Source organism: Panicum hallii, chromosome 6 (assembly GCF_002211085.1).
Source record: "Panicum hallii strain FIL2 chromosome 6, PHallii_v3.1, whole genome shotgun sequence".
Lineage (NCBI taxonomy): Eukaryota > Viridiplantae > Streptophyta > Magnoliopsida > Poales > Poaceae > Panicum > Panicum hallii.
The window spans coordinates 42,320,588-42,347,921 of NC_038047.1; the positions used below are offsets into that span (position 1 = coordinate 42,320,588).

The 27,334-nt window shown below is 45.7% G+C and overlaps 9 protein-coding genes and 1 non-coding gene across 12 annotated transcripts; 3 read left to right on the top strand and 7 right to left on the bottom strand.

Annotated features, from left to right (window-relative positions):
- Window positions 1-27: 27 nt before the first annotated feature.
- Window positions 28-1,434, bottom strand: LOC112897150 (transcription termination factor MTERF6, chloroplastic/mitochondrial). Of its 2 annotated transcripts, none has more exons than XM_025965367.1 (2): window positions 1,338-1,434; window positions 28-1,174 (listed from the first exon to the last, which is right to left on the bottom strand). In XM_025965367.1, the coding sequence occupies exon 2, from the start codon at window positions 1,161-1,163 to the stop codon at window positions 165-167; it is 999 nt and encodes a 332-aa protein (XP_025821152.1). In that variant the 5' UTR covers window positions 1,164-1,174; window positions 1,338-1,434; the 3' UTR covers window positions 28-164. The 2 variants fall into 2 exon arrangements, with proteins under 2 accessions (XP_025821152.1, XP_025821153.1); XM_025965368.1 differs by having other exon boundaries at window positions 28-1,169; window positions 1,338-1,427.
- A 519-nt stretch (window positions 1,435-1,953) lies between these two features.
- LOC112896459 (tetraketide alpha-pyrone reductase 1-like) lies at window positions 1,954-3,820 on the bottom strand. Its single transcript, XM_025964434.1, has 5 exons — window positions 3,632-3,820; window positions 3,331-3,497; window positions 2,898-3,092; window positions 2,633-2,795; window positions 1,954-2,457 (listed from the first exon to the last, which is right to left on the bottom strand). Exons 1-5 carry the CDS (start codon window positions 3,750-3,752, stop codon window positions 2,093-2,095), a joined length of 1,011 nt encoding a protein of 336 aa, XP_025820219.1. The 5' UTR covers window positions 3,753-3,820; the 3' UTR covers window positions 1,954-2,092.
- A 323-nt stretch (window positions 3,821-4,143) lies between these two features.
- LOC112896457 (nuclear mitotic apparatus protein 1) lies at window positions 4,144-8,223 on the bottom strand. Of its 2 annotated transcripts, XM_025964432.1 has the most exons (4): window positions 7,977-8,223; window positions 6,682-7,894; window positions 5,236-5,922; window positions 4,144-5,117 (listed from the first exon to the last, which is right to left on the bottom strand). In XM_025964432.1, exons 2-4 carry the CDS (start codon window positions 7,786-7,788, stop codon window positions 4,530-4,532), a joined length of 2,382 nt encoding a protein of 793 aa, XP_025820217.1. In that variant the 5' UTR covers window positions 7,789-7,894; window positions 7,977-8,223; the 3' UTR covers window positions 4,144-4,529. The 2 variants fall into 2 exon arrangements, with proteins under 2 accessions (XP_025820217.1, XP_025820216.1); XM_025964431.1 differs by having other exon boundaries at window positions 6,682-8,223.
- Window positions 8,224-8,459: 236 nt separating this feature from the next.
- Window positions 8,460-13,019, bottom strand: LOC112896458 (chaperone protein dnaJ 10-like). The gene is made up of 10 exons (XM_025964433.1): window positions 12,712-13,019; window positions 12,558-12,617; window positions 11,371-11,453; window positions 10,780-10,939; window positions 10,510-10,639; window positions 9,725-9,883; window positions 9,414-9,592; window positions 9,229-9,309; window positions 9,008-9,145; window positions 8,460-8,880 (listed from the first exon to the last, which is right to left on the bottom strand). Exons 1-10 carry the CDS (start codon window positions 12,796-12,798, stop codon window positions 8,779-8,781), a joined length of 1,179 nt encoding a protein of 392 aa, XP_025820218.1. The 5' UTR covers window positions 12,799-13,019; the 3' UTR covers window positions 8,460-8,778.
- A 1,069-nt stretch (window positions 13,020-14,088) lies between these two features.
- On the top strand, window positions 14,089-16,005 carry LOC112896979 (chitinase-like protein 1). Its single transcript, XM_025965131.1, has 3 exons — window positions 14,089-14,569; window positions 15,111-15,267; window positions 15,363-16,005. The coding sequence occupies exons 1-3, from the start codon at window positions 14,215-14,217 to the stop codon at window positions 15,766-15,768; spliced, it is 918 nt and encodes a 305-aa protein (XP_025820916.1). The 5' UTR covers window positions 14,089-14,214; the 3' UTR covers window positions 15,769-16,005.
- Window positions 16,006-16,995: 990 nt separating this feature from the next.
- On the top strand, window positions 16,996-19,361 carry LOC112896981 (putative L-ascorbate peroxidase 6). The gene is made up of 8 exons (XM_025965133.1): window positions 16,996-17,086; window positions 17,356-17,483; window positions 17,912-17,954; window positions 18,048-18,144; window positions 18,282-18,365; window positions 18,546-18,670; window positions 18,840-18,906; window positions 19,104-19,361. Exons 2-8 carry the CDS (start codon window positions 17,448-17,450, stop codon window positions 19,204-19,206), a joined length of 555 nt encoding a protein of 184 aa, XP_025820918.1. The 5' UTR covers window positions 16,996-17,086; window positions 17,356-17,447; the 3' UTR covers window positions 19,207-19,361.
- A 200-nt stretch (window positions 19,362-19,561) lies between these two features.
- On the top strand, window positions 19,562-21,332 carry LOC112896980. The gene is made up of 5 exons (XM_025965132.1): window positions 19,562-20,355; window positions 20,461-20,506; window positions 20,654-20,739; window positions 20,899-20,957; window positions 21,118-21,332. The coding sequence occupies exons 1-5, from the start codon at window positions 19,834-19,836 to the stop codon at window positions 21,218-21,220; spliced, it is 816 nt and encodes a 271-aa protein (XP_025820917.1). The 5' UTR covers window positions 19,562-19,833; the 3' UTR covers window positions 21,221-21,332.
- A 186-nt stretch (window positions 21,333-21,518) lies between these two features.
- On the bottom strand, window positions 21,519-21,591 carry TRNAE-CUC. Its single transcript has one exon. It is a non-coding gene; the product is annotated as a tRNA-Glu (tRNA).
- A 1,088-nt stretch (window positions 21,592-22,679) lies between these two features.
- LOC112898346 (ethylene-responsive transcription factor ERF011-like) lies at window positions 22,680-23,282 on the bottom strand. The gene has a single exon (XM_025966679.1). The coding sequence runs from the start codon at window positions 23,280-23,282 to the stop codon at window positions 22,680-22,682; it is 603 nt and encodes a 200-aa protein (XP_025822464.1).
- Window positions 23,283-25,261: 1,979 nt separating this feature from the next.
- Window positions 25,262-26,872, bottom strand: LOC112898347 (ethylene-responsive transcription factor ERF017-like). The gene is made up of 2 exons (XM_025966680.1): window positions 26,480-26,872; window positions 25,262-25,327 (listed from the first exon to the last, which is right to left on the bottom strand). Exons 1-2 carry the CDS (start codon window positions 26,870-26,872, stop codon window positions 25,262-25,264), a joined length of 459 nt encoding a protein of 152 aa, XP_025822465.1.
- Between the last annotated feature and the right edge of the window lie 462 nt (window positions 26,873-27,334).

Consider the following 27,334-nt stretch of genomic DNA (forward strand, 5'->3'; position numbering starts at 1 on the left):
GATATTCTCAAGATCAACTAATCAAGATAATAGTTGAAACTTGAATGAGAGATTTGCATTCTCAATACCCAGATGTTCAAGAACAATACAACCCAAAGGTACAAACCAAAACATCACCTGAAAAATAGAACATACTACATTGAAACTAGGGACAAGATGAGTACCTAAACTGCTGCAATCAAACCAAATTTCATGGCAAACTTCTTCTGATTACAGTCTAGCATCTCGCTGAGGCTGCAACTCGAGTTATTCTGCTTGAGCACCTTGTGACGGTACTCCAGGCTCCGCTTGAGGCCATGGCGAAAGAACTGGGGGTAATCTACCACCTCACCCATGTCCCGTCCCATTTCTTCGACCAGGAACTTTATCCTTGGCTCCAAGCAATGCTTGACGCTCTTGATGAGAACAGGAGGGTATCCAGCCACCAATGCCATAACCTGGCCCTTGCTGAAACCGCAGCTCTGCAAGAACGCTAAATTGGGCCGCAGAATCTTATCCACATCTCGTGACAATATATCAGGGAAGCTCATGATCACCCTTTTGAGATCTGCCCCTTGTAACCCGACCTCCGACTTGAGGAACTTGGCAGTGGGACGCAGCCGTTTGTCGACACTGTACCCCATGATGTAAGGCTCCTTGGTAAGGATCTTTCCGATCATGCCTTCCTTGTCAATGCCTAGGCCTACAAGGAAGTCCACCATCTGCGAGAACTTGGCCTCGATGCTGTAGCTGATGAGGCGCGGGTTGACCATGAGCAGCTTGGCGAGCTGCTTCTCGGAGACGCCGAGAGTCTGGAAGAAGGCGAGGAGCGGGCAGAGCTTCTCCTCCACGCTGTGGAAGAGTATCTGCGGGAACTTGGCGATGGCCTGCGCCACCTCCCCGGGCTTGGCCTGCAGCGTGGCGAGGCACTGCACCGTAGGCACGAGCTTGCCGTCCACGGGCAGGGTGAGCACCTTGGGGCACTTGGCCACCACGTGCCGCAGCCTCCGCCGCTCGATCTTGACGCTGGTGAGGAGGTAGTCCCAGACGCCCGAGGCCTCGCCGGCGTCGAGGCTGTGCAGGTTCTTGCACCTCCTCGACATGCGCGCGACGGTCTCCTCGTCGAACCCGTTCTCCCTCAGCCACTGCGCCAGGCTCTTGGCATTGCTGACACAGCTTGCCATCGGCACCTGCCCTGTCCAACATGAATGATGAGAAGTCAGCGAGGCAAATCGTCGAACACGAAGCGCGCACCATCGCCGCCGCCACCAGTCTCCTCGTGAGGAGGAGGAAGAAGGTGGCGTGGATTTGTACACGCAAGTCGGCAGTGCTGATTTCGAGATCGCGGCAATAATCACCTTGTTCTTCCTTTCCCTACGGTGGATGCGGTCGCGTAACCGAGAACGAGATGAGCGGAGAGGAGAGGATAAGAGAAGGTGGCGCTGCTTATCTCTCTGACAGTCTGACTGTATCAACTGAAAGCTGCAGCCATCTGAAAGGCCCAAAAGCCCATAGGCCGGAAGGACTCAATCCAGTAGGCCCATGGGCTGAATGCACTGGGAAGAACGTTTTTTGTCGTGTATACGGTCCTTTTTTTTTGAGGAAATCGTGTATACGGTCTTGGATGTAAAGGGCTCTGCAATATACTTCTAGAAAGTCCTAAATTCTTGATGGGTATTTGTTAATAAAGTTTTTGTGGGGAAAAGATTTGCATTCTGACCAATATCGTACTTGCAGTGGGTCATGAGTGATTTTTTTTGATCGAATACGCGGGTCATGAGTGATTCTTGAAGAATGCAAGATGGAACACCTTTTTTTTGAACGAGGGTCATGAGTGATTCTTGAAGAATGTAAGATGGAACACTTTCTTTTTTTGGAACGAACGGGCACGATATTTGTACCTATTTCACTGATAAAAGAGGAAGATGGAGCACATCTCAACAGTTATTCTTTTTTGGCTACATGATCTTGAACTTCTGCTGCCACTGACAGTCCAAAGACCAGTTCCATAGAAATTAGAAAATATAATCCAAGTGTCTTTGCGCTAGGGCGACGAGTCGAGTGACAATCTCTTCATACATGCGACCGGGAACAACGCATGCGCTAGAAAAATTCAGAGGAGGGAGCTCGTGCTCGCGCTCTCCGCCGGGAGGTGGCCGTGGCCGACGAGCGACTCCACGGCGTCGTCGAACATCTCCTCGACGCCCTTGAACTCCCGCAGGCCCAGCGCGCGGGCCTTGGCCGTGTCGTAGCCGTACGACTGCTCGCCGTAGATGCTGGGCAGGCTCCTGGGGACGGGGTACGCCGGGAACCGCCTCGCGAGCAGGGCGGCGAGGTCGCCGCAGCCCAGCACCGCCGCGTTGCAGATGTACCGCCCCTGGGCGCCGGCGGCCTCGTAGGCCAGGATGTGGCAGCTCGCCACGTCGTCGATGTGGACGTACCCCATCCGCCCGTACGCCGTGAACTTCCCCGTCTCTCCTGCGACATGGTTTTTCTCACTGGCATTCATCAGAAACTGGAGCATGTGTGTGCAGGGTGTGCTTCTTCCCGAAGCAGGAAAGCTGCTCATGGATTCATGGCGACATTGATGATGGACCAGCAACTACGGCTTACGGAACCTGATGAACAGTGCGATGAGATATGATCAACGCACCTTGGAATAAGCCGAGGACATCTGAAGACGTGGGGCCGAGCTCAGGAGACAGATTAGGTCCGATGACAAAGGTGGGGAGAACAGCGACAAGGTCGATCTTGTGCTCTTTGGCGAACTCCCAGGCTGCCTTCTCGGCGAGGATCTTCGCCACAGCGTACCATATCTACGGGATCACATCAGAAAGGGACCAAACACTCTTCAGAGAAAATGTTTGCACTGGCACAAGATCAGAGCGTGAATTTGGATCAGATTGTCCTACGCTCACCTGGAGAGACTCGCAGTACTCGATGGAGCTCCATGATGTTTCATCCAGCAACACGTTAGGGGGAAGATCAGCTTCATCCTTGATCCTCACAGTTGACGATGAAGATGTCAGGACCACCCTCTTGAGCGAGGGATTCTTCTTGCATGACCGTAGCACGTTCAGAGTGCCGTTTATCGCTGAATTAAGCATTACCTCCTGCAAAGTTGCATCATCATATTTATTGTTCAAGACTTATAAGGCTATAACTAGGGATGGAAATGGTGACACAGCTAGCAAGTAGTGGGTCAGCTAGCTAGTTCATTTTTCTTATCCCACTTCAATTGCTTTGAAATCTGGATTGCAATCAAACGAGTTTTGGGCAGATCCTAGATATAACCATGGAAAATATTCAATTTCCAACAAGTAAAGTGGTCAGAGCGAGTGTTTAGCGTACCTTGGAGTCAGATTTAGTGATGATCGGAGATGCGGTGTGGAAGACACCCTCACAAGCCATCACAGCATCATCAAAGCTCCCTTCTTCCAAGAGATCAGCTCTCACAAGCTCCAGCCTTTCCTTTGCACCTTCCAAATCCCAGAGATGCCCTACTTTCTTCTGATTCCCTATCAAGTCATCGAACAAGTGACTGCACTTTCAGTAACGGTTCATTTGACAAGAAGTAATATGAAAGGGCGTAAATTAGTACCAATGATTAATGCTATATTCATTCGGATCATCAGAACAAGATGAAGCAAACCTGGATCTCTGACTGTTCCCAGAACATGGTACCCAGACTCGAGAAGCCGCTTGACGAGCCAGGAGGCAATGAAGCCAGATGCTCCGGTGACGCACACTTTGCCCTTGGCCGTGTTCGCCATTCTCTGTGACTGCAGGTGCAACTGGCATTTGATCCAAGGTCTTTTATGCTCTGAGAAGTCAGTATGGCTAGGGTGTCATCCCTTTCTGGTGACTCAGCTGGGTAGGTAGAGAGTTGGCTTGGTCATGTGCTGATTCCACAACGGCTTTGGAGGTTCACAGCTTCTGCGTTCCACATTTTCCACTGGATCAAACTACTTCCATCCTGTACAATATCACAGCTTAGAAAGGCATGAATTACCAACCTAGATGCATTGCATGAACTATCTCCCTACTGATATGCTGCCTTATTAGAAAATGGTCTTACTCAGGTATTATTTCATCAGTTTGAATCGACTGTTGGTGGTCGGTTTAATCTGTCGACAACAGGATTCGGTGATGCAAAAGAAAAACTATTCCTGAACATCTTATTCCAATTACATCCCTTTTCTCAAAAAGAATTCTGATTACATAGTGATTGATACATGTTACTGTAATTCAATGGAAACAGGAACAAGAAAAGAATTACAGTTTAATGTACACAAAAAATGCATAGGGAAACAAAATTCCTAAAGAGTATGCAAAATGGATGTTGTACACTTGATCTCCCCTAGGACCCCTACTCCGGTTCAGGGTATTCCAAATGGGGGAGTTAAAGAGGGGGCATTGAGGAAAACAGCCTGGAAGAGGGAGAGAGTTCACTCCACCACAGATGTTCCTTCCAATATGTGCAGGTGCTGGCAGAAACTTGTACGCAGCATATCGGACAGCGCTGGTACTATGCAAGTCTGCTGTCCAATTCACTTTTGGGGAGACAAGCCAAATGATGAAGCAATTTCTACCAAGTGCTGCCCCGTTGAATTTGTTATGAATGCTATAGGGACAACAGGCTGAAACATGAATTCATCATCCTCTATTCGGAGGTCATAACATGCTTTGAGCTCCACTGCTTTAGATTCCGCAGCTTCAGCTTCTTTGCGTAGTATCTCAACTTCTTCATTATCATCCGTTTCAGTTGCCGCAGTCAATTCTGCTCTAGCAGCAGCACAATCTAACCGGAGTCTTTTGTAACTTGTGATAGCAGACTCCTTTTCCTTTTGTACAATAAGCCCTTCACATTCCTGTATCTTGTCAGTAGTTGCTATAATATCCTTTTCTATTATCTCCAGATCAGTAGCAGCTTTCTCCAACTTAGTGTGCAGTTCATCCTTTTCAGAATTAAGAGCTTTTGCCTCAGCAGCTATCCTTCCTGCTTCCTTAAAGTTTCTTGCAGCAGCAGCAACTTTCTTTTCAGCCTCCAGTTCAGGGCCCCTTTTCTCAATGAAACTCAACTTCTGCTTAAATGAATCCATCTCTTGCTGTATGCTTGTTCTCCTTGAAGATATCTCCTGTAAGCCATCAAATTCAGTAAAATATTTAGAATATCTTACATCCAAAACAAAACATTAACCTCAGTATTTTATCAGTAAAATACTATAAAAAAAGTCAAAAGAATAGCGGATGTACCTGAAGACTAGTTCTTGCATCTGTAATTTTTTGCCTAAGCATTTGAATGTCTTGCAAAATTTCCTCCTCCATTTTTAGCAACCCAATTCTATCCTCCCTTGACTTCAAAATTGATGATGCAAGCTTTCTTCTTATTTCAACTGATTGCTGGCAAATTTTAGCTTCAGAGGAACAAGCACCAATAATTTCCCTCAACTCTGAATCTTTCTGTTCTATTAAAGAGATGAACCTATCAATTTCATTCTTTTTCAACACAAGTGCTTCAGTCTCCAAATCCCCTTTACTTTGGGCTTCCTTCAAGGAATTGAGCTTCAAGTCAATATCAGACTGAGAGCCATGGAATCTGGAGACCACGTCACTGATTCTTTCTTGAACCTCATGGATCCGAGCATTGTTTTCAGCTATCTCTGCTTCTTTCAACCTCACCAACTCTAGAAGCCCAGCTAACTCCTCAGCGAGGATTTCTCCTTTTTTGCTAAGTGTATCTTTCTCTAATTTGTCTTCTTCGACCAGATGCTCTATTGAGCCTTCCAACCCTGAACGTGCTTCTAAAACCAATTGTGTTTCAACCTCCATCTCCAACTTCTTTGTTTCTAGTAACTCCATTGATGTTTGCCACCCTTCTATTTCTTTGGATGATATTTCTTCTGCTTGCTTGCTCTCTGAATCAGCATGGTCAGTGGCATCCTAAGAAAGGTAGAGTTTTTAAGTATTAATAATCAAATAAAGAGCAGAACCCCAAATGCAGTAACCCATTTGCAATTATAGCATAAATAGCAATTGCTTGTTGTCAGATCGCTGTATGTTGCACCTAATTTTTAACAGTGGTTTTATTAAGTTGGCTACTGGATGATTGCAGTAAGTTCCATAACTGGAAGAGAAGATCAAATGGGCAAAGCTATGTGATGCAGCACAACAATCTAATTCACGAACTTAAACAGCAACCAGTCCGATGTAAAATAATACCCTTTTTCAATCATAGTATTGCTCACTTCTATAACCTGGAGCAGAAAAGTTGGAAATATTGTCTTGTTTGAAACTTAAGTAGTATTGACATAATAAATATAGTGGTCTAGTGGATAACTACACCTTGGAGCATCAGTGCATCACAATAACCAAAGGAAAAAGGAAAAAAAACTGTTTGGAATATTCAAGCTTGCAACATATTTTACAGTGACATTATACACACAATATGATATGACATTACAGAATTTATCTGAAAAATTAGTCCCTTGTTAGATCATGCCTCTAAATGTTCATTTCAAATCAAGATTACTTCTAGATTATGCTGTCTGGTAAAAACCATAACATGATATATGTTTAGCGAGAACAAATATTTGAGAGTGGAAATTCTGATGCCTATTTGTTTCTAACTTTCATTTTTGAAAATTGTTGTTTCAAGCCACAGTTCTATGTGAGGTTAAAGAATTCTGCAAAGCAAGATACCTTTGCAAATTGCTCCAGAAGAGCGGCAGCTTCCTCCTCTGCTGCAATGCGCGACTCGAGCACACCCTGCAGCTCTGAATCCACCGAATCATAGTCGAGCTCCGCATCACGCAGTGCAGTCAGCAGCCGATCCTTCTCCTTCTCAAGCGCAGCTAGGGAGTCGCTGATCCTCTCTGCCCTCTCAAAGTCCTCGGCCTCGCAGGCCTTCTCCAGCTCCCTCTCCAAATCCTTGTGCCTGGATGCCACTGAAGTCGCCTCCTCTGCCACCTTCCTCCGCCGACCTGCCAGCTGCCTCTTCCTGGCAACCACAGCAGCAGCCATCTGCTGGATGGAGTCGAGCTTGCTGGAGATTTGGGATCTGAGAAGAACCAACCTCTCCTCGATCCCAACCGCTGCTGCGACTCCCGCCACTTCATCCTCTTTCTGATCATCTTCCTCCTTCACCTCCTCGTCTATCTCACAAGGAGGGTTGGTATCCGGATCCACCACCACCTCTGAGTCTACCTCATCGCCGTTAGCATAGGCGTCAACTTGCCGCTCCGGGTACTGGTCAGGCGTAGGAGGAGCGGCAGGTTGCGGTGAAGCATCCAGGAAGGCAATACTGCTAGCAGAGAACGTAACAGCGGTAGAGGAACGAACTGTGGCGGGAGGCGAAGGCGGCGCGGGCTGGGGCGAGCGGCCGTACCCGATGCGCACGGCCCTCTTCTTCTTCCGGAGCGACGAGGAGGACGGCTGCCGGGAGAGAGCAGCAGCGGGGGCAGGCGAAGGCGAGGGTGCCGGGGCAAGCGCGGCGGGCGCCGCGTGGCCCCGATCCTCGCCCTGCGGGAGCGGCGGCTGCTCGAGCGAGAGCGGCTCCTGCGGGGCGAGGAGGGTGAGATCGGAGAAGAGGTCCTCGTCGAGCGGCGGCGGCGCCGAGGAGGAGGAGGCCGCGCCGGCGTCAGAGTCGGGGCGCGGCGCGGGCGGCTCGGGATCGGGGGCGGGGGCGGGGACGGGGGCCGCCTCCTCGGCGGCGGCCGGCTCGGGCGCGAAGAGGACCATGCCCTCGAAGAGCGAGCTGCCGTCGTCCCCGCCACCCCACGCGTCAGCGCCGCCGTCCTGGGACGCCATCGCCGCCGCCGCCTCCTGACCAACAACCGGTGGCTACCTTGACGGATCGGGGACGACGAGGGCGGAGTGGACTCAGCAATGGATTGGGCGCCGCCGCCGCTGCGTACTAGTAGATGATTAGATCATGGAGTGATTCGGGTGGCAATCGCGTGGCCTCCGACTCCGAGTCTGTTAACTTTGTCGCGTACCACGAAACTGGATCAGATTGGGGAGGACGATGAACTGCTTGCGCTGCGTCTTCTCTGCGAGAGTTTGGGTACGACGATGCCTTGCGTGGAAGCAGCAAAGCAAGAGTTCAGAAGTCAGAAGCATTTGCCGTCGCGAAGTGCCAGTTCCCAGAATTACCAATTCACTTCCCAGTTAGCTGGACGGCAAGTTTTACCCGAAACAGAGGTACACGGAACTTTTCAGCTCTATCATGGCACTGAGCAGGAATCTGACATGAATTTTCCCAAAGTTCCAAATTCTCGCAGCAATTAAACAGCTTTCTTTCGTTCCAAGCGGAACTTGAACCAGAAATGCTCCAGAAGCAATCCTCACTTTCCAACTCACAAGAACTTTACAGCATATTTGACGTCTCCCATGAGATTAGTTCAGAATTACCACGTTTCAAATTGTAAATTGTGCACAGCAAACTCTCTGGAGAAACTTCACTGATCCTGACTGCTTACTGAAAGCAAAACAATCACCAGAACTTCATTTTCCATGGATGCAAGATAACAACTGTATATGTCAAAATGGAACGAACAGGCAACAGAATAACACCATAACATGGACACCGATGCTGACCTACTGCTGCAACAACGGCAGCACAACACCCCTGTACACAGCGCTAGCATCAGTCTACGCAAACAACCGAAATAATGGGGCAGAGGGCACCTGGCAACTCTGTTTCCTCTACTACAGGTATAAATGGCACACCATGCAAATGATCTAGTATTACAGGAAATGTTACACGGAAATAATGGTACAGGCAGACTTAATCTGGACTCATGGCCTTGGATCCCTTTGTGCGCCAGGAGGAGCTGTAGGCATTGGGAAGTTGAACGAGCAATAGGTTCCATTAACCTGGGGCGCCTCCACATACGGGCTCTAGCAAACAGATGAAATCAAATCAGTGGCTAGCATGAAAAAGAGTCAGGCAGAGCTTTTCCAAGATATCAATCACTTGATAGTGAACAATGGCAAAATAATCATGTTTACAATAAGGAGCAGTTACCGGGACATGAGGCTGATTAGGAGTGAACTGTGGCTCCCTCCTTGGTGATGAATCAGGGGAGCTGCCATCATCCTCGTCCATGTTGTCTATATTCCTCATTTGTGATGCTTCCCCCTCGCTAGGGTTGAGCTTAACCCGCTATGTGGAGCAAAAATACAACTCAGATATTGGAAACGTCAACAGCTATATAGATATACAAACGGAATTTGAGTGAGCAATACCTGGAAAATCTTTCCTAAAGTTTTTAAGCCTTTAGCACGAAGGCGCAATTCCTCCTTCCTAGCACTACTGTCTTGAAGCACCTGGTATTGATAGTGTTAGAAATCCACAGCTACGCTAGGTGCTAGCCATGTTAAAAGTACTGAAGAATGCAAAGCACATGAAAGGTGCAGTTGCTGGGACATACCATTTGACAGACACGGGATAGGGTGGCTTCTATGTCAGCAACGTTAAGCTTCCACAATGAATCAACCATGACTTTCTTGTGGTTCTCCATGTACATTTCAAGTTCTTCCTCTGTGTACTGGCCCTCAGCACTCATATACTTCCTCAAGTCCTCTTGCAGCTGCATAAGAGCTATTGCACCTGCCAAATAATAGGATAGCAATATTCATGAACAACATAGCGCATCAACGTAGATGGTGCCAAAAGCTGCATTATATGCTTCCAGGATTTCCAGACAGAATTCTGAATAAATAGTGATTATCCATATTTTACCTGTGGCAGCTGTTACTTGAGATTTGATAAAATGACCTTTGTCTCTAAACCATTCAGCTACAAAGGGAACCCCCAAAAATATCACTTTCTTTCCTAGTTCTTTTGCAGCTTGCCTTGAATATACATAGCCAATAGTGTTCAACATAACAACTCCATATGCTGCCATATAAGCAAAAAAGACAAAAAAAAGGGAAAAATTCAGTTAACAGAGTACAACTGCTTACCTGGAAAGAACAGATGAAAGAATGGCCTGAAGTGAAAAAACATTTAGTGCATAACTGATAACACCAAAGAACAGGTTTGGCAAAAATATTTCCCATAGGACTATTGAGTCTATGACTCTTATCATATACTTCAGGAACGAGGGAGAATGGCATATCTGCCAGCTTCAATCTTTTCTACATCTTTTACTACAGGAAAGAGATCAGTTTCAAACTCTACTTTCAGTTACTAGTTATGAGGGCATTAAGAAAGTTGAATGTGCTTCTTGTGCTTGTAGTTTCTGCAGCATTTAGGCAAAAACTCAATAAGTGGTTGTAAAAGAAATCAGATATACAGTTATGCTTCAACTAAAGTAAATTGTTTTTTTAAATAAATAAAGTAAAATGTTTTAATTTTTAAGGATGTCAAATGCAGTAATACTCATATTGAACAATATGGTAAATAAAAGGATCAAGAACAGCTCATTTAATACCGTACGCCAACTAAGATCACAGGCAGCATGAGCTTAAGGAAAAAATATCTAGAGTTGAGGTACAGAGGGGGTAACTAGTATTGGCAAAGACCTGCATTGCTAAGTTTGGACACCTCAGCTTCAGCAAGCCGGACGAATTCTTCCTTATTTCCTTGAACATATATGTGTAGCCGGTTTTTCAGGATCTCTGCAAGTTTTTCCTCCCGTTCCTTTTGAACAGTCTGCAGTTGTAGTTTTCCATTCAGCAGGATATTGTTGAGAAAGAGTATGAAATGCTAGAACATGGATGGGATAGCGGCCAATGACCATGCTGATATTAAGTATTTAAGTTATATAAAACAATCCTGCTAAAAGACCATACCTGCATTTTCTCTTGCAGCTTCCTTGCATCAATATGTTCATCTTCACCAAAATTATCAAGTGAAGCCATTGATGCCATTGCCAGTTGCCCAATGTAATCCTCAAAAAGCTCACTACCAAATAGCATCGCAAAAATTGCTGCTGGATCAATTATTCCTTCCCTGTCGAACCATGCAAGTGAGGATTGTGTTCTCTTATAAGATTCTTTGCAGCGTGAGGTGAATCACTAGTTATCCCAAGAAATTCCCATCTTGGGTGGAAGAAAATTATTTGCTCTAAAAAACTTCCAAATATGATACTCATGATGCTTTGTCATGAGCCCATGAAACTATAAGATTAATCCCCACCCCTTTGGTACAGCTTATCAGCTTCTGCTTGCTACTCATAAGCGGCAGCAGAATCATGCTATTTGGTAGCACTTCAGGGTTTTTTTTTCTGCAGAGAACAGAACTGATGCCAAAAGGACCTCGGGCTAGTTTGAACGACAGGAGCTAGTTCGAGTCCCATAAGAATTGGAAAATTTTCCATGTTCCAACAAGCCCTAGTTTCTTTCACAAGCAGCAGAACGTAATTTATTTGTGATTGGACATACGTTGAGATGCCGGATTTCCCATGCAAGTCATAAGCTTGGCGCTGTGTGGGGTCACTGAGCACTTGGTATGCTTCTCCTAGTTCCTGTTATGAAAATTTTCTGAGTACAAAATAGTATACAAATAAAACTGTGGAAAGAGCATCACATCCTTCCTCATGAAGTCATGCCACATAATGGTATCAAATCTTATTTTAAAACTAATCATGAGGAATCATAGGCATAGCCATTTAGTAGCAATGTAAAACATATTCATTACTGATGTAGAATCTATGTAACCATGCATTTATGCACAAATCTATGAAAAGGAGAAGGAGAACGAGGAAGATGAAGAGGAAGAGGAAGAGAGATTTGATGTAAAAATCACATATCACAGTATGCAGTATATCATATCATCACAATCACCAAGTACAATGTCATCATCAGACACCAACCTGGTTCTCGATATGATTCATCTTAATCTGCATGCTTAAGATAAATGGCCTAGCTCAACATAATCATACTAGCAAAGAGCACTCGCTCCACTCAGCCTACACTCAGGAGTCAGGATATTACCCCTGATAAATGAGTTTGTGGCGGAATTGAGAAATTTACAAGTTTCACACGTCAGAGCAATCTTATTTCTAAAAATGACACAATTATCAAGTCCCAAAACAATTTACTTTTAGAAATAATTAATACACATATCCATTCTTAAAGCAGAAGACAGATTTTTTTTTGTAGGCTGCAAAGAATATGGCTATCTTAATGTGCATTACAAGATGATACGGAGCACCTCAAGCCTCAGGTTTGTCATAAGTTTTCAGTATAAAACAGAGTATGCATCATATGTCTTATGTAAATTTTGTTCACTTGTCCAAATTGTTGTTTGTGAAATAGATTCATATTTATCATACTTGTTGTAATATAACATTGTTTTGACTATATGTCAACAACATTAAGGTAATCAGATATCCTTGAAGTGAACGGTCATTCAACAGGGAAGTATTATGCCTAGCCAGCTATCAAAACCCATTTAAAGCAGGCAGAAGGCATTGCCTAAACTCTAAGCATTTTGGGATCATGCAATAAGCCCCTAATCTAATTGAATCGAAGATTCTACAGTATAGGCGGAGTTGCTCGCAGCAGCATCTGTTTGCTTGAGCAAAGTATAGATACAAAGAGCTGAGCAATGGTGAAATCACTTATACCTGGAACTTCTCGGCCGCCTGCGGATCGTTCGGGTTCTTATCCGGGTGGACCTGCCTCGCCTGCACAACCACCAGAAGAAGGAATCAGATCAAATCATCAAAAGCCCGCAGCAAAGCAAGCGGGAGCAGGGAGAGCGAGGAGCCAGCCGCTTACCTTGATGTAGTACGCCTTCTTGATCTCGGACTCGGTGGCGGTCGGGTCGACGCCCAGCACGTCGTAGTAGCCCGTGTCCTTCACCATTTTGGCTCCCTCTACTCAAGCTCCGATCTCCCTTTCCGCTCCCCACAGATCGGGCTCCAGGTGGGGGCGGATCCGTCCGCGTATCTGTCTGGTGGAGAGGTGACGGGATGCGCCGGCCGGTGGGAGGCGGTGGCGGCGGCGGTGGGGCGCCGGGGTCGGGGGAGGAGGCGGCTTTTGAGTTCCGGCCACGCACACAAGCGCGTCGACTATACTTTTTCTAAATTTTTTGGGTGGAGGATTTAGCGATTACCACGCCCACAAGCCGTTGGACAAGTTGGACCGGGACCCACCCGGTTGACCGTAGTCCAAACCACGAAATCTTTATCTTCCGCCATTGCATTTCTGCGAAATAATTCAAATTACAGCTCAAAAGAAACTGTATTATTAAACAAACAGCTCAAAAGTCAAAAGCAATTATACAGTAGCAAAATTTATGATGTTATTAGGTTATTAGCGTGGAATATTAATACTTATATAAAATGAGCAACAACCTAGCGTGTTTAAGCTATTTCTATTTATGCAAAAGGGTCCAGTTCCTTTTTAGACTGCTTGCACAAAACTGGCCAATTTGACAATTGACTTTTTTTTTAGCGATAATGGTTGCCTCAGAAATTCTACATACAAGATTATAACATCTTATTTTTCTAGGTATGTACAAGGCAACTATGTGTTAGTTGTGTAAATTGATCTATATAATAAAATATTCCGCGGTTTTCAACATTCCATATTGATATAATCTAGATAGAAATATATTATGTCTATATACATAGTAAAATATATTAGGCTGTTTTAAGCCAAAGCCGGTGCGGTCAAAAAACTAATTTCACCCGGCTTTCAGTTCATTTTAGCACGGGCTTGTAAAACGATTTCACGCTACATTATCTCAGTTTGCGTAAAATAGGTGAAGTTGAAGGTAAAATAATTCAAAACGACTAATAATTACAGAGGGAGTATTATATTAGAAAAATCTAAAGTTTGTCTAAGAAAAGAGCATTTCTTCATCTCAAGAGCTTCGCTGTAAAGACTAGAGTTTTACAAAACTTTTCTCGAAGAGAATATCAACAAGCAAATGTAACTCAAATGTGAATAAGTTACAGATTCCATCTATTTTTAAATATATAGCGCTTCTTAAATGCTATTATATTCAAAAACGAGGCAAGTACTCCTCTGTGATATCTTAAAATTAAGCGTGCAGCTGTGAAATGTGATTTCGAAAACCGAAAGGTAGGAATTGACGATAATACCCCCAAAACGGAAACAGCTCACCGCCTCCCCTCCCTCCGCGTCTTCGGCCACCAACATTCCAGACGACCAGACCCGTTTCCTCCCCCACTCCCCCGAATCATCGGCGCCTCGCTTCTCCTCAGCAGCCAGTGAGTTGCTTCGTTGGGAAGGCAAAAGGCACCTGCAGCCGCGATGGCCCGACGGGCGGCATTGCTTCTGCTTCTGCTTGCCGTATCGGCGGCGGCGGCGGCGGCGGGGAGGAAGGAGAAGGCCGGCGAGAAGGTGTGCGACAAGGGGTGGGAGTGCAGCGGCAGCCGGTTCTGCTGCAACGAGACCATCAGCGACTACTTCAGGGCGTACCAGTTCGAGGAGCTCTTCGCCCACCGCAACGATCCCCAGGCCCACGCCCCCGGCTTCTGGAACTACCAGGCCTTCATCACCGCCGCCGCCCTCTTCGAGCCTCGCGGGTTCTGCACCACAGGAGGCAAGGAGATGGGCATGAGGGAGGTCGCTGCCTTCCTCGGCCATGTCGGCGCCAAGACGTCCTGTAAGCTTCGCACCTCCTCTCCACTCCTTATTCCGATCGAGCAATCTGATGCGCCGGGATCAGTGCTAGACTGTTCTGATTTGGTATTTCACCTGAATACCTGATCACTTACACTTATGTCTTGTAGGCTTAGATCTGCATCTAGATTATATTCAGTACTGTCGGACTAGGAGAGCTGATGTTGAATTGAGGATCGGAATGTATTTGGGATTTGGCTAGTGAATATCAGAGAATATCGGTAGCAATAGGCTCCATGAACACAGGAAATGGGAACACAGTGTGTTTTTTGTTTTCAGTTTACTAATAGTCGAATGCTGTGAGATGTGGAGCAAAAAAAGTATGATTTCATCCAAAATTCCGAATAATTTGGTATCTATGTTAATCTGGAAATAACAACACTACAATAGACGTTGTAGGTGCAAATTAGCTAAGGTTAGGTATATATTGTAGTTCTATTTGGCTGATTTGAATTTTTCTGCACATTAATCTGAATTTTTGCCAAGTACCTTCTAAAAAGTATTGTAATGGTGTGTTCTATCAGGTGGATATCATGAAGCGCCTGGTGGTGAAACAGCTTGGGGGCTTTGCTACAACCATGAATTGAGCCCCAGTCAGAGCTACTGTGATGATAGCAACGAATTGTACCCTTGTGTTGAAGGAGTTGAGTACTATGGCAGAGGCGCTATTCCTGTTTACTGGTCAGGCTGATATGTCACTTCTTTATTGATGTTTATTAGAAGCTGAGTAGGCTATGTTATTGATGATTTTGGATCTGCTTGTTGATGTTCACCAGGAACCACAACTATGGTATCGTTGGCAATGGTATCAAGCAGGATCTGTTGAATCACCCAGAGCTATTGGAACAGAATGCCACCCTAGCATTTGAAGCAGCTGTTTGGAGGTGGATGACTCCAATGAAGCGGAAGCAGCCATCTGCTCATGATGTGTTTGTTGGTAACTGGAATCCCACCAAGAATGACACATTGTCCAAGAGGTATCCTGGATTTGGTGCTACCATGAACGTCCTGTATGGTGATGATATCTGTGGTCAAGGGTCCACTGATAAGATGAACACCATTATATCCCATTACCAACATTATCTCGACTTGATGGGAGTTGGCCGTGAGCACTCTGGAGATAACTTGGATTGTGGTGACCAGGTGGCTTTCAATCCATCATCTGAGAGTTCCGACTTCTAAGAAACTGTTTCAAAAATCTGTGAATGCTACCCTGTGTGTCTGGGCCGTGGGCCCACTAACTGGCTTCCCCAAGCTATAGTGATCATGTCTGTGAAACAACAGTTGTTCGCCATATGACATATGTACTTGACGATAATTAAAATCCAGTCATAATTTACCTGTACTGTAAATTAAGTCGTTTCTGTCATTGAATCTGCTTTCCTTGATATTGTTTGAGAAAAAAACCTTTTTCTGCTAGTCCCTTGTATGGTGATTTGTTGTGCCAAATGGTGTAGTATATATTGCCATCACTTCTAGTTAATTGGGGATGTTAGGTTGGTTTATTTTGTGAATTCTATCAATTGGCAGTGTGTGTCTTGGATCATTTTGTATTTTACTATTTTGTGGCACAACTCAGGTCAGTCCCCAATCTTGTTAAACCATAAACAAACAAATAAGGCAAATGTTTGTGTCACAACGAAAGAGACATTACGGACAGTCAAATTTCACGGTTAATTTAAAGAGATAAGCAAGGGTCTGCGGAGACAGATTCCTGCAGGACTAAAAACGAATGGATAAATATCTTTGGAACACAGCTTATCCAAGTGATTTCGTGGGGACCAGAAGTTGGGAACCACACATGTACAGCCAGGTAGTGATAGGCTGACTAGTGGGTTGTGGGTAGTGTCTTTTCCCTTTTTTTTTCATTTCAAGAGCTGTGGTAGGCTGGTGGGTGTTGTTCCAAACTCAGAGAAGGCAAGCAGGAAGGGGATGGAGCTCACCAACATCCCCTATCTTGCATCATCTTCCTCCTCCAGCTTCTACTCCAGCTACAGTCGCTGTACCTGCAGGTGATGCTAGCAACCTCGCTCATTTCTTATGCAAATGATTCAGTTATGTGTGCGTGGAAGCAAATGACCTGAGAAATCATGATGTGCAGGGGAAAAAGGGCTGGGAACCTGGTGATAACAGCTTCTGCAGCTGGTGGTAGATGTGCTGCTGATTTGGCATGTTCACAGCTTGTTGAGCAGCAAAATGAAGATGCCCTTTCAGGTACACCGCAGTTTTTTTTTTTTTTTTTTGCATTTCAGTTAGAACAGCATATATGTCCTGGTTCCGAATCATTTTCAATGAACTCAATCTGTAAGTTTCAGATTGATGTCAGTAACGTTTTTTGTTGCTTAGGGAGAATCCACACCACAAAATTCAGTATGGTCAACTAAAATTTTCTTTGTATGGTGGCCCCAGGTCCTAGATCTTCCTGGCATTATAGAAGGAGAGAGTTTGCTTCTGCCATTTTTCTCCCTTTACTGCTTCCTCATGTTGATGTCTCAAGCGCGTAAGTGCATTATATAACTACCTTGCTATTTGTATTTTATCACTGAGTTTCCATAGCTATTCAGTTCTTAAAGTTATTATCAGAAATTCATAAGAGCATGTTATCGATGTTTCAAATGGTAAACACTGTGAAAACATGAATTTAGAAAAAAAAAAGCAAGGAACACGTACAGTGATCCGTAAAAAAGAAGACATCCTCAAAGCTGTTTCTTGCTTCTAAAATGATAGTGTGATATCTGTAAGAGAAGTTGATCATGGTTGATTTGACAGAGCTGAGACATACAATGAATCAATCATTCGAAGTGGCGTGAGGAATGTTTTAACCAAGGCCAAGGCTGCTGGCGTGCTTCGTTTGGTTTTCCATGATGCAGGGACTTTTGATGTTAGTGACAAATCAGGTTAGCTTTCTTGATATTTTCACTGATCTAAGGCTGACATAGCGCACTATCAAATTCTTTTGGATTAAAAGATAGATAAAATTGTTGAGATTGAAATATTAGCTTCTGAGCAAGGCTATAATATATGTAAAAGAAAATGTACATGGAATATGATGTGCATATTAATAAAGTAAGGAAAAACTACACTTTAACATCTGTCAAACTATTAATATCAGTATCTTTCAGGTGGCATGAATGGATCTATAATATATGAAGTTGACAGACCTGAAAATACTGGGCTAAATAGATCCATAAAGGTTTACCCCCTTGAGAGTGTTTTCCAGACAAGCATTATCTTTTTTGTGTTTAATGTCTTAAATACTGTTATATTTATTGAGGAATTCTATGTTGTCATCTTATGGCTGTTTAATTTCTTCATGACTGAACAGATATTAGGAAAAGCGAAAGCAGGAATCGACGATATTCAGAAAGGTATTTAAATTCACATCATTTGCAGTTTTGCACTTCCTTTATGGACCTTTAGTTTTCACTTTGAGTAAAATTTGCTGATGCACTTGCCGATAGTGTCATGGGCGGACTTGATTGCTGTGGCTGGTGCTGAGGCAGTTGCGCTCTGTGGTGGGCCTGAAATTCCAGTAAGGCTAGGACGATTAGATTCCAGGTGCAACATCACAATGATTTTTATTATACAATTCTTTGCAACTCGCAATGTTAAGAAAGCTTTTTTAAGTCATTCCAGATTGTGTTTCTATATTTTTTTATCCTTATTTTTCTGAAAGAGCGTGTTTCTTTCTGAAGTACTGCTGATCCAGCTGGTAAGCTTCCTGAAGAGACATTGGATGCAGCTGCCCTAAAAACATTATTCAGCACAAAGGGTTTTTCGTGAGTTCTCGTTTTCTTATATTCTGCATACTTGATGGGTTTCAGTTCTTCATTTGGAATCAAATCAGCTTACCTCATCACCTCACACTTGGTGATATTTCGGCAGATTTTTTATTTATTCTTGTTTCACGAAGCAAGTAGTGTTAGATTCATGCCTGGCGTTATATTTGACATTAACAGGCCGCAGGAGATGGTTGTTTTATCTGGTGCACACACAATTGGAGGCAAAGGATTCGGGAGTCCTATCGTTTTTGATAACACCTACTTCAAGGTGCTCCTTGAGAAGAAGCCACAAACATCTTCATGTAAGTGCATGTGCTTATCTTCATGCCTTTGTCCAGTGACCACATTTTCTTGACACAAATTGTTTCCATCTTCCTAGGAATCTCAAGAGACACGACTTATCCATTGAAACTTATTTGAAGTTTAAGCTTGTCAAAATTTACTGTGCTGACTATTTTGTTCTTTGTGAAGCTGGCATGGAAGCAATGGTGGGGCTGCGCACGGATTGGGCACTCACTGAAGATGACGAGTGCTTAAGGTTGGCTCTGAACTAGATCTGCGTTCATTGACATTGCATCTTTTTTTCATGGCATAGTTCGCTGATCTTCGTTATCTTGTACGTTGTAAGCAAATATATCTAGCTTAAATAAACCAAATAAGATGGCTTAAGGGCTAATGCTTGGGAAATGTCAAATGCTCTATCAGCTTATTAATATTGCACATTTGCATCTGCAGATGGATTAGGATCTATGCAGAGGACCAAGCTCGATTTTTCGACAACTTCAGGGATGCATACATCAAGCTGGTAGGTAGTGGAGCCACGTGGAGAACAGCTTAATTAGAATTTTCTATCTCTGTAAAATGTAATGAATTTTTCCTATATAGCTGAGGCTCGTGTGAAACATACGAGTTTCATAGAATTTTTTTTTACCAAAAACAGAGCAGTTTTTTACAGGCAAAATGCCAATTGAACACAAAAGACTCTTGTAGACACATCCGACCTTCATTCTCCACAACAATGAATCGAAGTCTCTTGCAAAAAACCACTGGAGCACCAATGAGTTGACATGCAATTTGATGTAGCTCGTGTATTGATGGGCTGTTCAACAGTTAAGCTGCAGCCTATATTTCCAATTCTCCAACCAGATGATCTACAAGTTTACAACGAACAACAAGATTACCAGTTGAGTCTGTTCGGAGTCCTCAGACACAGGCAACACCTGCACGACCCGTATGAGAAGACGCTTGTCAGGCCTCGACAGCAATACATGCCAGTTGCCAGGCCCAGCAACCACACATCTGTGTCGATGTGTAGAGCTGAGCGGCCTGGACAACTTGAGCAAACAACACGAACACGATAAGCTCCAGGCTCCAGCCAGTGGTTGGCTCGCTCCTCTCTCCTCGCCTCAGCTCCGATCAGTTGCCCGGTGTTCGATGCGCAGCTGAAGCTGTAGCAGGCGATGGAATGAGGCTCGCCGCCACCAAGCCTGCGGCCATCTTCATCACCAAACGGCAGCCGGTCCCCACACCACGGGCAAGAGTAGCGGCGGCGGCAGCTGCTGGCCCATGCAGCGAGGCAGCCAAGAAGAGCCGCAGCGACGGGGCGTCATGGAGGATCGCTGTGGCAAGCAGCGACGCCGAGGCTGACGGCGGCGGCGGCGAGGGCGACGCCGAGGCGGGCCAGGTCGCGCCGGGGAGGGCGCGAGGACGGCGGGCGCGGCTGTCGGCGAGGCGGCGGGAGAGCGTCCGGCTCCCGGCCGGCGTCTCCGGCGGCGACGTCGGCGAGTTCCTGCGGCACCCCGACGGCGTGGAGTCCCTCCTCAACACCGGCGCGCTCGAGAGCTTCGCGCCGGCGGGGGCCGGGCCCGGCACGTTCACGTGCGCGCTCCGCCGCATCGGGTTCCTGGGCTTCGAGGTCGCGCCGGTGCTCGAGCTCCGCGTCGCCCCGACGAGCACCGACTGCACCGTCGAGATGCTGTCGTGCAGGGTACGCGCGTGCGATCATCGTCTGACCCATCGGTTGGTCTTGCCATGCGAAAACTTCTCTGAACTCTGTCTGATTCCAGCTCTTCCTTTCCTCCTGTGTTTGCAGTTTGAGGGTTCAGAATCAATTGAGCAGCAGAACGAACTCTTTTCAGGTATGTTCAGGCTTGCTTTGTTCAACATTTCTTCCTAGGTTCCTTGTCTCTGCGCAACAATGCCTTCGATTAGCCACTCTGCAGAATCTATGATGTGCTTGTTGTTCTGCCATCGTTCGAATTTCTGAATCTACTGAATCCTGGCAGCATTTATGAGTAACCGTATAACGTGGAGCGACGATGGTGAGGAGCCCCGCTTAGACATCGATGTCACTTTGGAGGTCACTCTGGAGGTGTGCTTGTTGCATTCAGTACTCGGCGCTACATTGTATTACGTGGCATAACATCTGAATGAGCAAATTCGTGGATTCTGGCTGTGAAGTTTCATCCTTTTTTTTGGTCAAGTTAAGAGAATAGTTGAAGCTGATTGATATGTTGATTGCAATTTACAGGTCTACACTAAGCCGTTCAGCATGCTTCCATTGTCAGCAGTGGAGACACCAGGCAACCTGTATGTAGGCCTTTTTACTGCATTGTTCAGATTCCCAAAAGTTCACAAAGAACAATCTCTGAAAGAGAACACCCTGCCTAGACGCTTTACCGAGTACACAACACATCTCAAATTATGCCGGCTTACTTCGCTCTGACACTTGCACTGAATTTTATTTCAGATTGATGCAAGGCCTGCTGGACAGGCTTGTTCCTGTGCTGGGGGAGCAGCTGCTGAGGGACTACCATTCCTGGGTTCAGCAGCAGCCTGAAGCTTCTTCATGAGGTAGAGGGAGCCGGCGCACGATCCTCCGATGCCTTGAGCGTTTCATGCTAGGATGGCGTTGCAAATTCAGAGCTCTGGGAATCCATGTGGGGATGGTTCGTAGGGTTATCCGTTGCTGATTTATATAGTACAATTGTTGAAGGATTAGACAAATTCAAATACATGAAAGTTTCCGAGTCAAGAACCTCATCAAGTGCAGTTACTTCTATAACCATAACCAAAAAAAAAGGCGACAGAAGCACAAGTGAACTGATTCTTAAGTCGACAGCACCAGATAACCAAATAATAGCAAAAAGTTTCCGTTGCCGGGACTCGAACCCGGGTCTCTCGGGTGAGAGCCGAGTATCCTAACCAGCTAGACTACAACGGATTTCCTGCACACATGAAATCTGTGAGCTATATAACAGTTTATAAAAAGGTACAGAAGCGTTAGCCTGGAAATTCCACTCTCCACCCTTGGATCGTGTACCGACGCGTAAGATCTCGGGTTCACTCTTCGACATGTTCCATCACGCGCACGTTCGCAACTCGCAAGACGACGCACGCAGCCCACTGTAGAGACGCGTGGTTAGTTGGCAGGCGTTGATAAATTTAATTCACGTACACAAAAAAGGTTCAAATAAAACCGAATACCTCACCACGTCTCTAACATTTAATTTGTACAGGATCCTTTGGCCCGTGCCTCAAACAGTAAGTGGTTGTTACGGCCGTCTGTTTTGAAGAAGTATATATGCAGAAGAACCTTGTTGCAAGAATCGCAAAAGAATCCTTTCAAAAAAAATCGCAAAAGAATGAAAACCTTTTTTTGGAACTCTAAAAGAACTTAATCTCACTTATCATCAGTAAGAGCAAGTTTTCTTTTATCAGAGTACTATGTTATGCAAGACAAATAAACATGTGAGGAGATAGATGGGACAAAAATTTTACATATCTTTTCTATTCTTTGGAGCAAAACAAACAAGAGAGAAAAGGAGATGGTATGCAAGAGAGCACACGACAGAGAGGATAAAAAGGAAAGCTAGTTGTGAAAGTGGAAGACTTAATCAAAACAAATTCCGAGCATGAAGAAAGATCAATGGGTCCATCATATCATATATGTAGTATCAATTCTTAGAGCTCAAATCAAATTTCAAACGGTCGGTTTTCGCGCCTTTTCTTTTTTTTTCTTTCATTTCCTACATTCATGTCGCCCCCTACAAAATCACCTTCAAATGGCAAAGAACACCTGCTGCAAGTGATGCATAAAACAGTTCCCAATGATCTTAGAACTTGTTGTTACATCTTACATACCGACACGCACTACAAACTTGTAGTGGCGTGATTTGCTGCATACAACATACATATATAGTCAACTCACCAGACGATCTAGATCTTATTAAGACCCACATAGACGACGCAGCCATGGGTATGGCTCGGCAGTTCGCACAGGCACAGCTTGCCATGAGGTCAGGTCAGTACTCAGTACTCGCCGGGCTCAAGGTCCATCAAACCGGCGATCACGTGGGCGTCAAAGGAGAATTGGCCGTCATCAACAGCACTTGCCACGGGGTTGTTATCAGCCATGGCGATCGGGGCGTCATGGTAAGTAGTAGTGCCTGCAGAAGGACCAGCCTCCGTCGCCGTCGCCGCCGCCGCCAGAGCTGCGGCCGCGTCGCGCACCAGCGGCGGGAGGACGGCGTCGACGGAGCGGGCGTGATGCTCGGCGATCGCCTTCACGCTGGCGACGTTGAGATGGCCGCGCAGGATCTTGGGGACGTCGGGGCGCGGCGCGACGGGGAAGTTGAACCTGCGCGTCTTGGGAAGGTCCTCGCCGTAGAAGCAGAAGACGGCGGCGTCGTAGGCGAGCGCCGCCAGCCGATCGCTCTCGAACGTGCCGATCCACAGCTTCTCGCGGGTCGTGGGCACGCGGATCTCCGCCGCCCACCGGCCCGACTTCCGGGGCCGCACGCCCGTCCACTCCGACTGCTTCTGCCTCCCGAACGCCACACCCGGCTGCCCGCCGCCGCTCCAGGCCGTCCCCCTCCTCGCCGCCCCGCTGCCGTTCGTCGCCAGCGCCGCCATGGCAATGGCGGCACCTCACCTGCAAGCTGCAAGAACTAAGAAACACGCAAGCGCGAGGTAGAAGAAGAGCCCGGCGCGGTGTGGGGCGAGTGAGAACGGGGCGGAGGATTTATAGGCGGAACTTGCTCACTGACGAGTGTGGTGAGGGAGCCGAGTGTCATGCATGATGCAATTCCACCGAATAAAAACGGTCGCTGCTGCTGATGCAATTCTATCTCTAAGATCTTAGAGTCTAGCGCCTGCATTGATGCATACGCGTGTAGGTCGAGATGGAGATGCGGCTTGTTGGTAGAGATACAGTGGCATTTTGTAAGTTCAATTTTTCTTTTAGTTCTAAGCACAGCCTGCAAAGATAAAAGTGCAAGCTTAAAACAAATAAAGTGAATATCCTCACTATTTTTCAAGACCAAATAGATAACTCTAGTGCTTGCAGTCCTGGTCAACTTGACGTGAGGAAATCAGATATGCCAGTTTCCATATTTCAGGGCTAAAAGGCCATGTGTCTTATTCTAATGCTTTTATGTTTTAGCAACATCGAAGATAAACTTCCACGCTGCTTCGCTTGGTTTATATCTTTAGTTGTTTTATCTCGATCTTTAGTTCTTTACAAGGGAAATAACCGGCATAATAAATCAATTTAGTCTTGTGATGCAACAAAAAAAAAATCAAAAGCTGATATTATTCATAGTTTTGGATATTTTGTTACTTGAGAGCATCCATGTTTTGATATTTGCACTACCAGGATCACCTATATATCAGAAAGTAGTTTTCATGATAATATTTCACAGTGGTGCACCACACAAACCACAAGTTGAAACTTATTAGTTAAGCTGGTAACTTGTGATCACTGCAACTTTAATAGAGCTGTTATTGACATGTAAGCAATCGCAAAGAACCTACTTAAGTTTAGCGCATATGGCTCCCATGTCATTAGAATTTCTTGTCATTTCCTGAAATAAGGGTACACACATGACTCTGGTACTTATCATTTCTTGAAGAATAGCATGTTGCTTCTATGTTAGAAGCACGTGGCTCCTTGCTACTTGTTTTTGTAAGAAAGACAAGACTGACACACAGACAATCGCAAAAAGCCCACATACATCTAGTACATCATCATTCATACCTTGGCTGAGCACATGACTCCTGTTACTTAATCATTTCTCAAAAGAACAATGTATTTTCCTTCTATATGGTAGCTATGTGTAACCCTCGTTACTTGTCGTTTCTTGAAAAAATAGTATGTTCCTTTTATGGTAGGTGCTCGTAGATCCTTGCTACTTGTCTTTTGATAAAAAAAACCAATTCCGTTATTAAATGTCATGCAATCAATCAAAAGGAGCTCACGTACGGCTCCTATGTCATCGGTCATGCCTTGACTGAGGGCATGACTCTTGTTACTTATCATTTCTTGAAAAAACAATATATTTCTTTTATATGGTTGTGATGTGTGAATCCTTCCGTTACTTGTCGATTCTCGAAAGAATAATATGTTTCTTTTATGGTAGGTGCACGTTGCTCTTTGCTATTTCTGTACTTTGATGGAAAGACCTATGCTGTTAGCAAGTGCAATGGTAAAAGAGTCCACATATGGACACGCTTTCTTTGAGCACATAAATTCCATTACGTATCATTTCTCGAAAGAACAAGTAAGTATCTATGTGTAACTCTCATTACTTTTTGTTTCTCGAAAAAATATGTTGCTTATATGGTAGGTGCACATGACTTCTCGAAAAAAAATAATATCATTTTTAAATACCGCACAAGCAACCATAAAGGTCCTACATATAGCTTCCACTGCCCCACGTCATTGGTCATGGCATCGCTGAGTGCATGCAATGGCTTTGTTCATCGTTTCTCAAAAGAACAATATATTCCTTCTATATACATGGTAGCTACATGCGACTCCATTACTTATCATTTCGTGGAAGAATAGTACATTTGTTCTATGATATATGCATGTGACTTCTTACTAGGAGTACCTATCTTTTAGGGAAAAGACCAATCTCATTATTAGAGGACATGTAAGCAATCACATAGAAAATACCCTAGTTCATGATGACAAAAACCATCAAGAAAGTCATAATAACCGTGAAGAGTAGAATTCCTGATAGCTAACCATGAGGAGTTAGCTGACACAGGAAAGACATGTTTTGCTCTTGAGTAGCCGGGCGGCCTAAGGTTGATTGGTCAAGTATTGTTTATGCCACTACAGCCGTTATGAAAAGCGATCAGACAGGAATGGTCTTTCACTCTCATAACAAAGGACACCAACCCCCCCCCCCCCCCCCCCCGCCGCCCCCGCGGGGGAAATGAACCATCGGGCCATCAGGAACATAATTACATTAATTACACAGGTAATCCATCAAGATCATACATGTAATCCATAATAAATTCAAATGTCATCTCAGTCCAAATATACGATGAGTTTTGAATAGCATGTCGACCATACAGAAGAAGAAACAAGTCAAGTATTTGCAGTTTACATCACCGTACAGATGAGCCAAATCATTTTTCAGTGACTAGATTATATGATATACCAACTCGGCCATGATTTTTTTCATGACTAGTGCAGTGTCGTTTACTGCTTTGAATTTCAACCCAAGTAGGAGGCTGAAATTCTGTACACGCCCATTCTGAGATTTCAAATCAAATTTTGCATGAACGGTCGGTTTTCGTGGTTTCTCTCTCTCTCTCTCTCTCTCTCTCTAATTTAATCCTTTCACATTCTACCCTACCAGATCATTTCCAAATATCAAAAAATACCTGCTGCAATTGACCATTGTGTACGGTAACATGGCCATTCGCATCAATTTCGGACAAGTAAAACAATTTCCATTTCTAGAACTTGTTACATCTTACACACTGAAACACACAACAAATTTGCTGTAGTGATTTAATTTGCTGCACGGACTACAAATGTGTAACCAGACAGTCCAGAAATGTTATTGAGACCCCGGAGACATGTATGCTTCAGTGATCGCAGGACACAACACAAGCACAAGGGCTATCACAGGCACAGCCGCAAGGTAGTTTCTACCTCGCCGTTTGGGTTGCGCCCATGGTAACCAGCAGCAGGCGCAGCAGGTGCACCCGCGCCGGCAGAAGGACCAGCCGCCACAGCCGCCTGCTGCAGGGTTTCGGCTGCGGCGCACGCTGGCGGCGGAAGAACGAGGCCCAGCTGGAGGCCTCGAGCGTGCCTGTTGGCGATGTCTGTTGGCGATGTCCTTGGCGGCGACGCTGAGCCGGGCGTGCCTGTTGGCGATGTCCTTGGCGGCGACGCTGAGCCGGGCGCGCACGACCTCGCCGATGTCGGGGCGTGGCGCGGCGGGGAAGTTGAACCTGCGGTTCCTCGGCAGGTCCTCGCCGTAGAAGCAGAATATGGCGGCGTCGTAGGCGAGCGCCGCCTGCCTGTCGGTCTCGAACGCGCCGACCCAGAGCCTCTGGCGGGAGAGCGGCACGCGGATCTCCACCGCCCACCCGCCCCACTGCCGGGCCCGCACGCCGGTCCACGCCGAGCGCTTCAGCTGCCTCGCTGCCGCAGCCGGCTGCTGCCCGCCAACGCTGTGGGCCTGCGCCGCCTTCCTCGCCATAGCACGTCACCTGCAAGCTGCAAAGAAATTACACACGAGAGCGAGAGGTAGAAGAGACTGCGGTGGTGTGATCGAGGACGGGGCGCGGCGGAGGGGGAACTGGGGAAGGGTTCGATTTTATAGGCGCCATGAGTTGACATGGTGCTGCAAGTGTTCACTGACGAGGATACATGAGGGAGCTTAATCCTCTGAGTGTCATGATGCATCCTGATGGAAGGTTAACTGTGCACAGATTTTTTTCCTCATCTGATTGATTAATGACGATGATGAAGCCTTTGCCACCGAATACGGATGCGAATCTATCTCTAAGAGTTAAGAGTAGTGCCTACATTGATGCATACACATGTTGGTTGAGTAGAAGTCGAGACGAGGGACATGGTTTTGTTGGTATAGATATAGTGGCATTTACTACGTTGGATGTTGTTGATAGAGAGATTGGGCGGTGGTAGGATGTGATTTTCA

What these genes read in the sequence shown, in the direction of transcription:
- LOC112897150 (XM_025965367.1), bottom strand. Translation starts at nt 1,163, where the DNA reads ATGGCAAGCTGTGTCAGCAATGCCAAGAGCCTGGCGCAGTGGCTGAGG.
- LOC112896459 (XM_025964434.1), bottom strand. Translation starts at nt 3,752, where the DNA reads ATGGCGAACACGGCCAAGGGCAAAGTGTGCGTCACCGGAGCATCTGGC. An exon ending in AGTACTGCGAGTCTCTCCAG is followed by an intron (nt 2,796 to 2,897) that starts GTGAGCGTAGGA and finishes GTGATCCCGTAG; the next exon opens with ATATGGTACGCTGTGGCGAA. An exon ending in TGTCCTCGGCTTATTCCAAG is followed by an intron (nt 2,458 to 2,632) that starts GTGCGTTGATCA and finishes ACCATGTCGCAG; the next exon opens with GAGAGACGGGGAAGTTCACG.
- LOC112896457 (XM_025964432.1), bottom strand. Translation starts at nt 7,788, where the DNA reads ATGGCGTCCCAGGACGGCGGCGCTGACGCGTGGGGTGGCGGGGACGAC. An exon ending in TTCTGGAGCAATTTGCAAAG is followed by an intron (nt 5,923 to 6,681) that starts GTATCTTGCTTT and finishes TACCTTTCTTAG; the next exon opens with GATGCCACTGACCATGCTGA. An exon ending in ATGCAAGAACTAGTCTTCAG is followed by an intron (nt 5,118 to 5,235) that starts GTACATCCGCTA and finishes GATGGCTTACAG; the next exon opens with GAGATATCTTCAAGGAGAAC.
- LOC112896458 (XM_025964433.1), bottom strand. Translation starts at nt 12,798, where the DNA reads ATGGTGAAGGACACGGGCTACTACGACGTGCTGGGCGTCGACCCGACC. An exon ending in AGGCGGCCGAGAAGTTCCAG is followed by an intron (nt 11,454 to 12,557) that starts GTATAAGTGATT and finishes TTTTCATAACAG; the next exon opens with GAACTAGGAGAAGCATACCA. An exon ending in GTCCAAACTTAGCAATGCAG is followed by an intron (nt 9,884 to 10,509) that starts GTCTTTGCCAAT and finishes CTTATATGGCAG; the next exon opens with CATATGGAGTTGTTATGTTG.
- LOC112896979 (XM_025965131.1), top strand. Translation starts at nt 14,215, where the DNA reads ATGGCCCGACGGGCGGCATTGCTTCTGCTTCTGCTTGCCGTATCGGCG. An exon ending in TGTCGGCGCCAAGACGTCCT is followed by an intron (nt 14,570 to 15,110) that starts GTAAGCTTCGCA and finishes GTGTTCTATCAG; the next exon opens with GTGGATATCATGAAGCGCCT. An exon ending in GGCGCTATTCCTGTTTACTG is followed by an intron (nt 15,268 to 15,362) that starts GTCAGGCTGATA and finishes GATGTTCACCAG; the next exon opens with GAACCACAACTATGGTATCG.
- LOC112896981 (XM_025965133.1), top strand. Translation starts at nt 17,448, where the DNA reads ATGATGCAGGGACTTTTGATGTTAGTGACAAATCAG. An exon ending in TTCAGCACAAAGGGTTTTTC is followed by an intron (nt 18,366 to 18,545) that starts GTGAGTTCTCGT and finishes TGACATTAACAG; the next exon opens with GCCGCAGGAGATGGTTGTTT. An exon ending in GAAGCCACAAACATCTTCAT is followed by an intron (nt 18,671 to 18,839) that starts GTAAGTGCATGT and finishes TTCTTTGTGAAG; the next exon opens with CTGGCATGGAAGCAATGGTG.
- LOC112896980 (XM_025965132.1), top strand. Translation starts at nt 19,834, where the DNA reads ATGAGGCTCGCCGCCACCAAGCCTGCGGCCATCTTCATCACCAAACGG. An exon ending in TCGAGATGCTGTCGTGCAGG is followed by an intron (nt 20,356 to 20,460) that starts GTACGCGCGTGC and finishes CTGTGTTTGCAG; the next exon opens with TTTGAGGGTTCAGAATCAAT. An exon ending in GTGGAGACACCAGGCAACCT is followed by an intron (nt 20,958 to 21,117) that starts GTATGTAGGCCT and finishes ATTTTATTTCAG; the next exon opens with ATTGATGCAAGGCCTGCTGG.
- LOC112898346 (XM_025966679.1), bottom strand. Translation starts at nt 23,282, where the DNA reads ATGGCGGCGCTGGCGACGAACGGCAGCGGGGCGGCGAGGAGGGGGACG.
- LOC112898347 (XM_025966680.1), bottom strand. Translation starts at nt 26,872, where the DNA reads ATGGCGAGGAAGGCGGCGCAGGCCCACAGCGTTGGCGGGCAGCAGCCG. An exon ending in CCAACAGACATCGCCAACAG is followed by an intron (nt 25,328 to 26,479) that starts GCACGCTCGAGG and finishes ATCATGAACTAG; the next exon opens with GGTATTTTCTATGTGATTGC.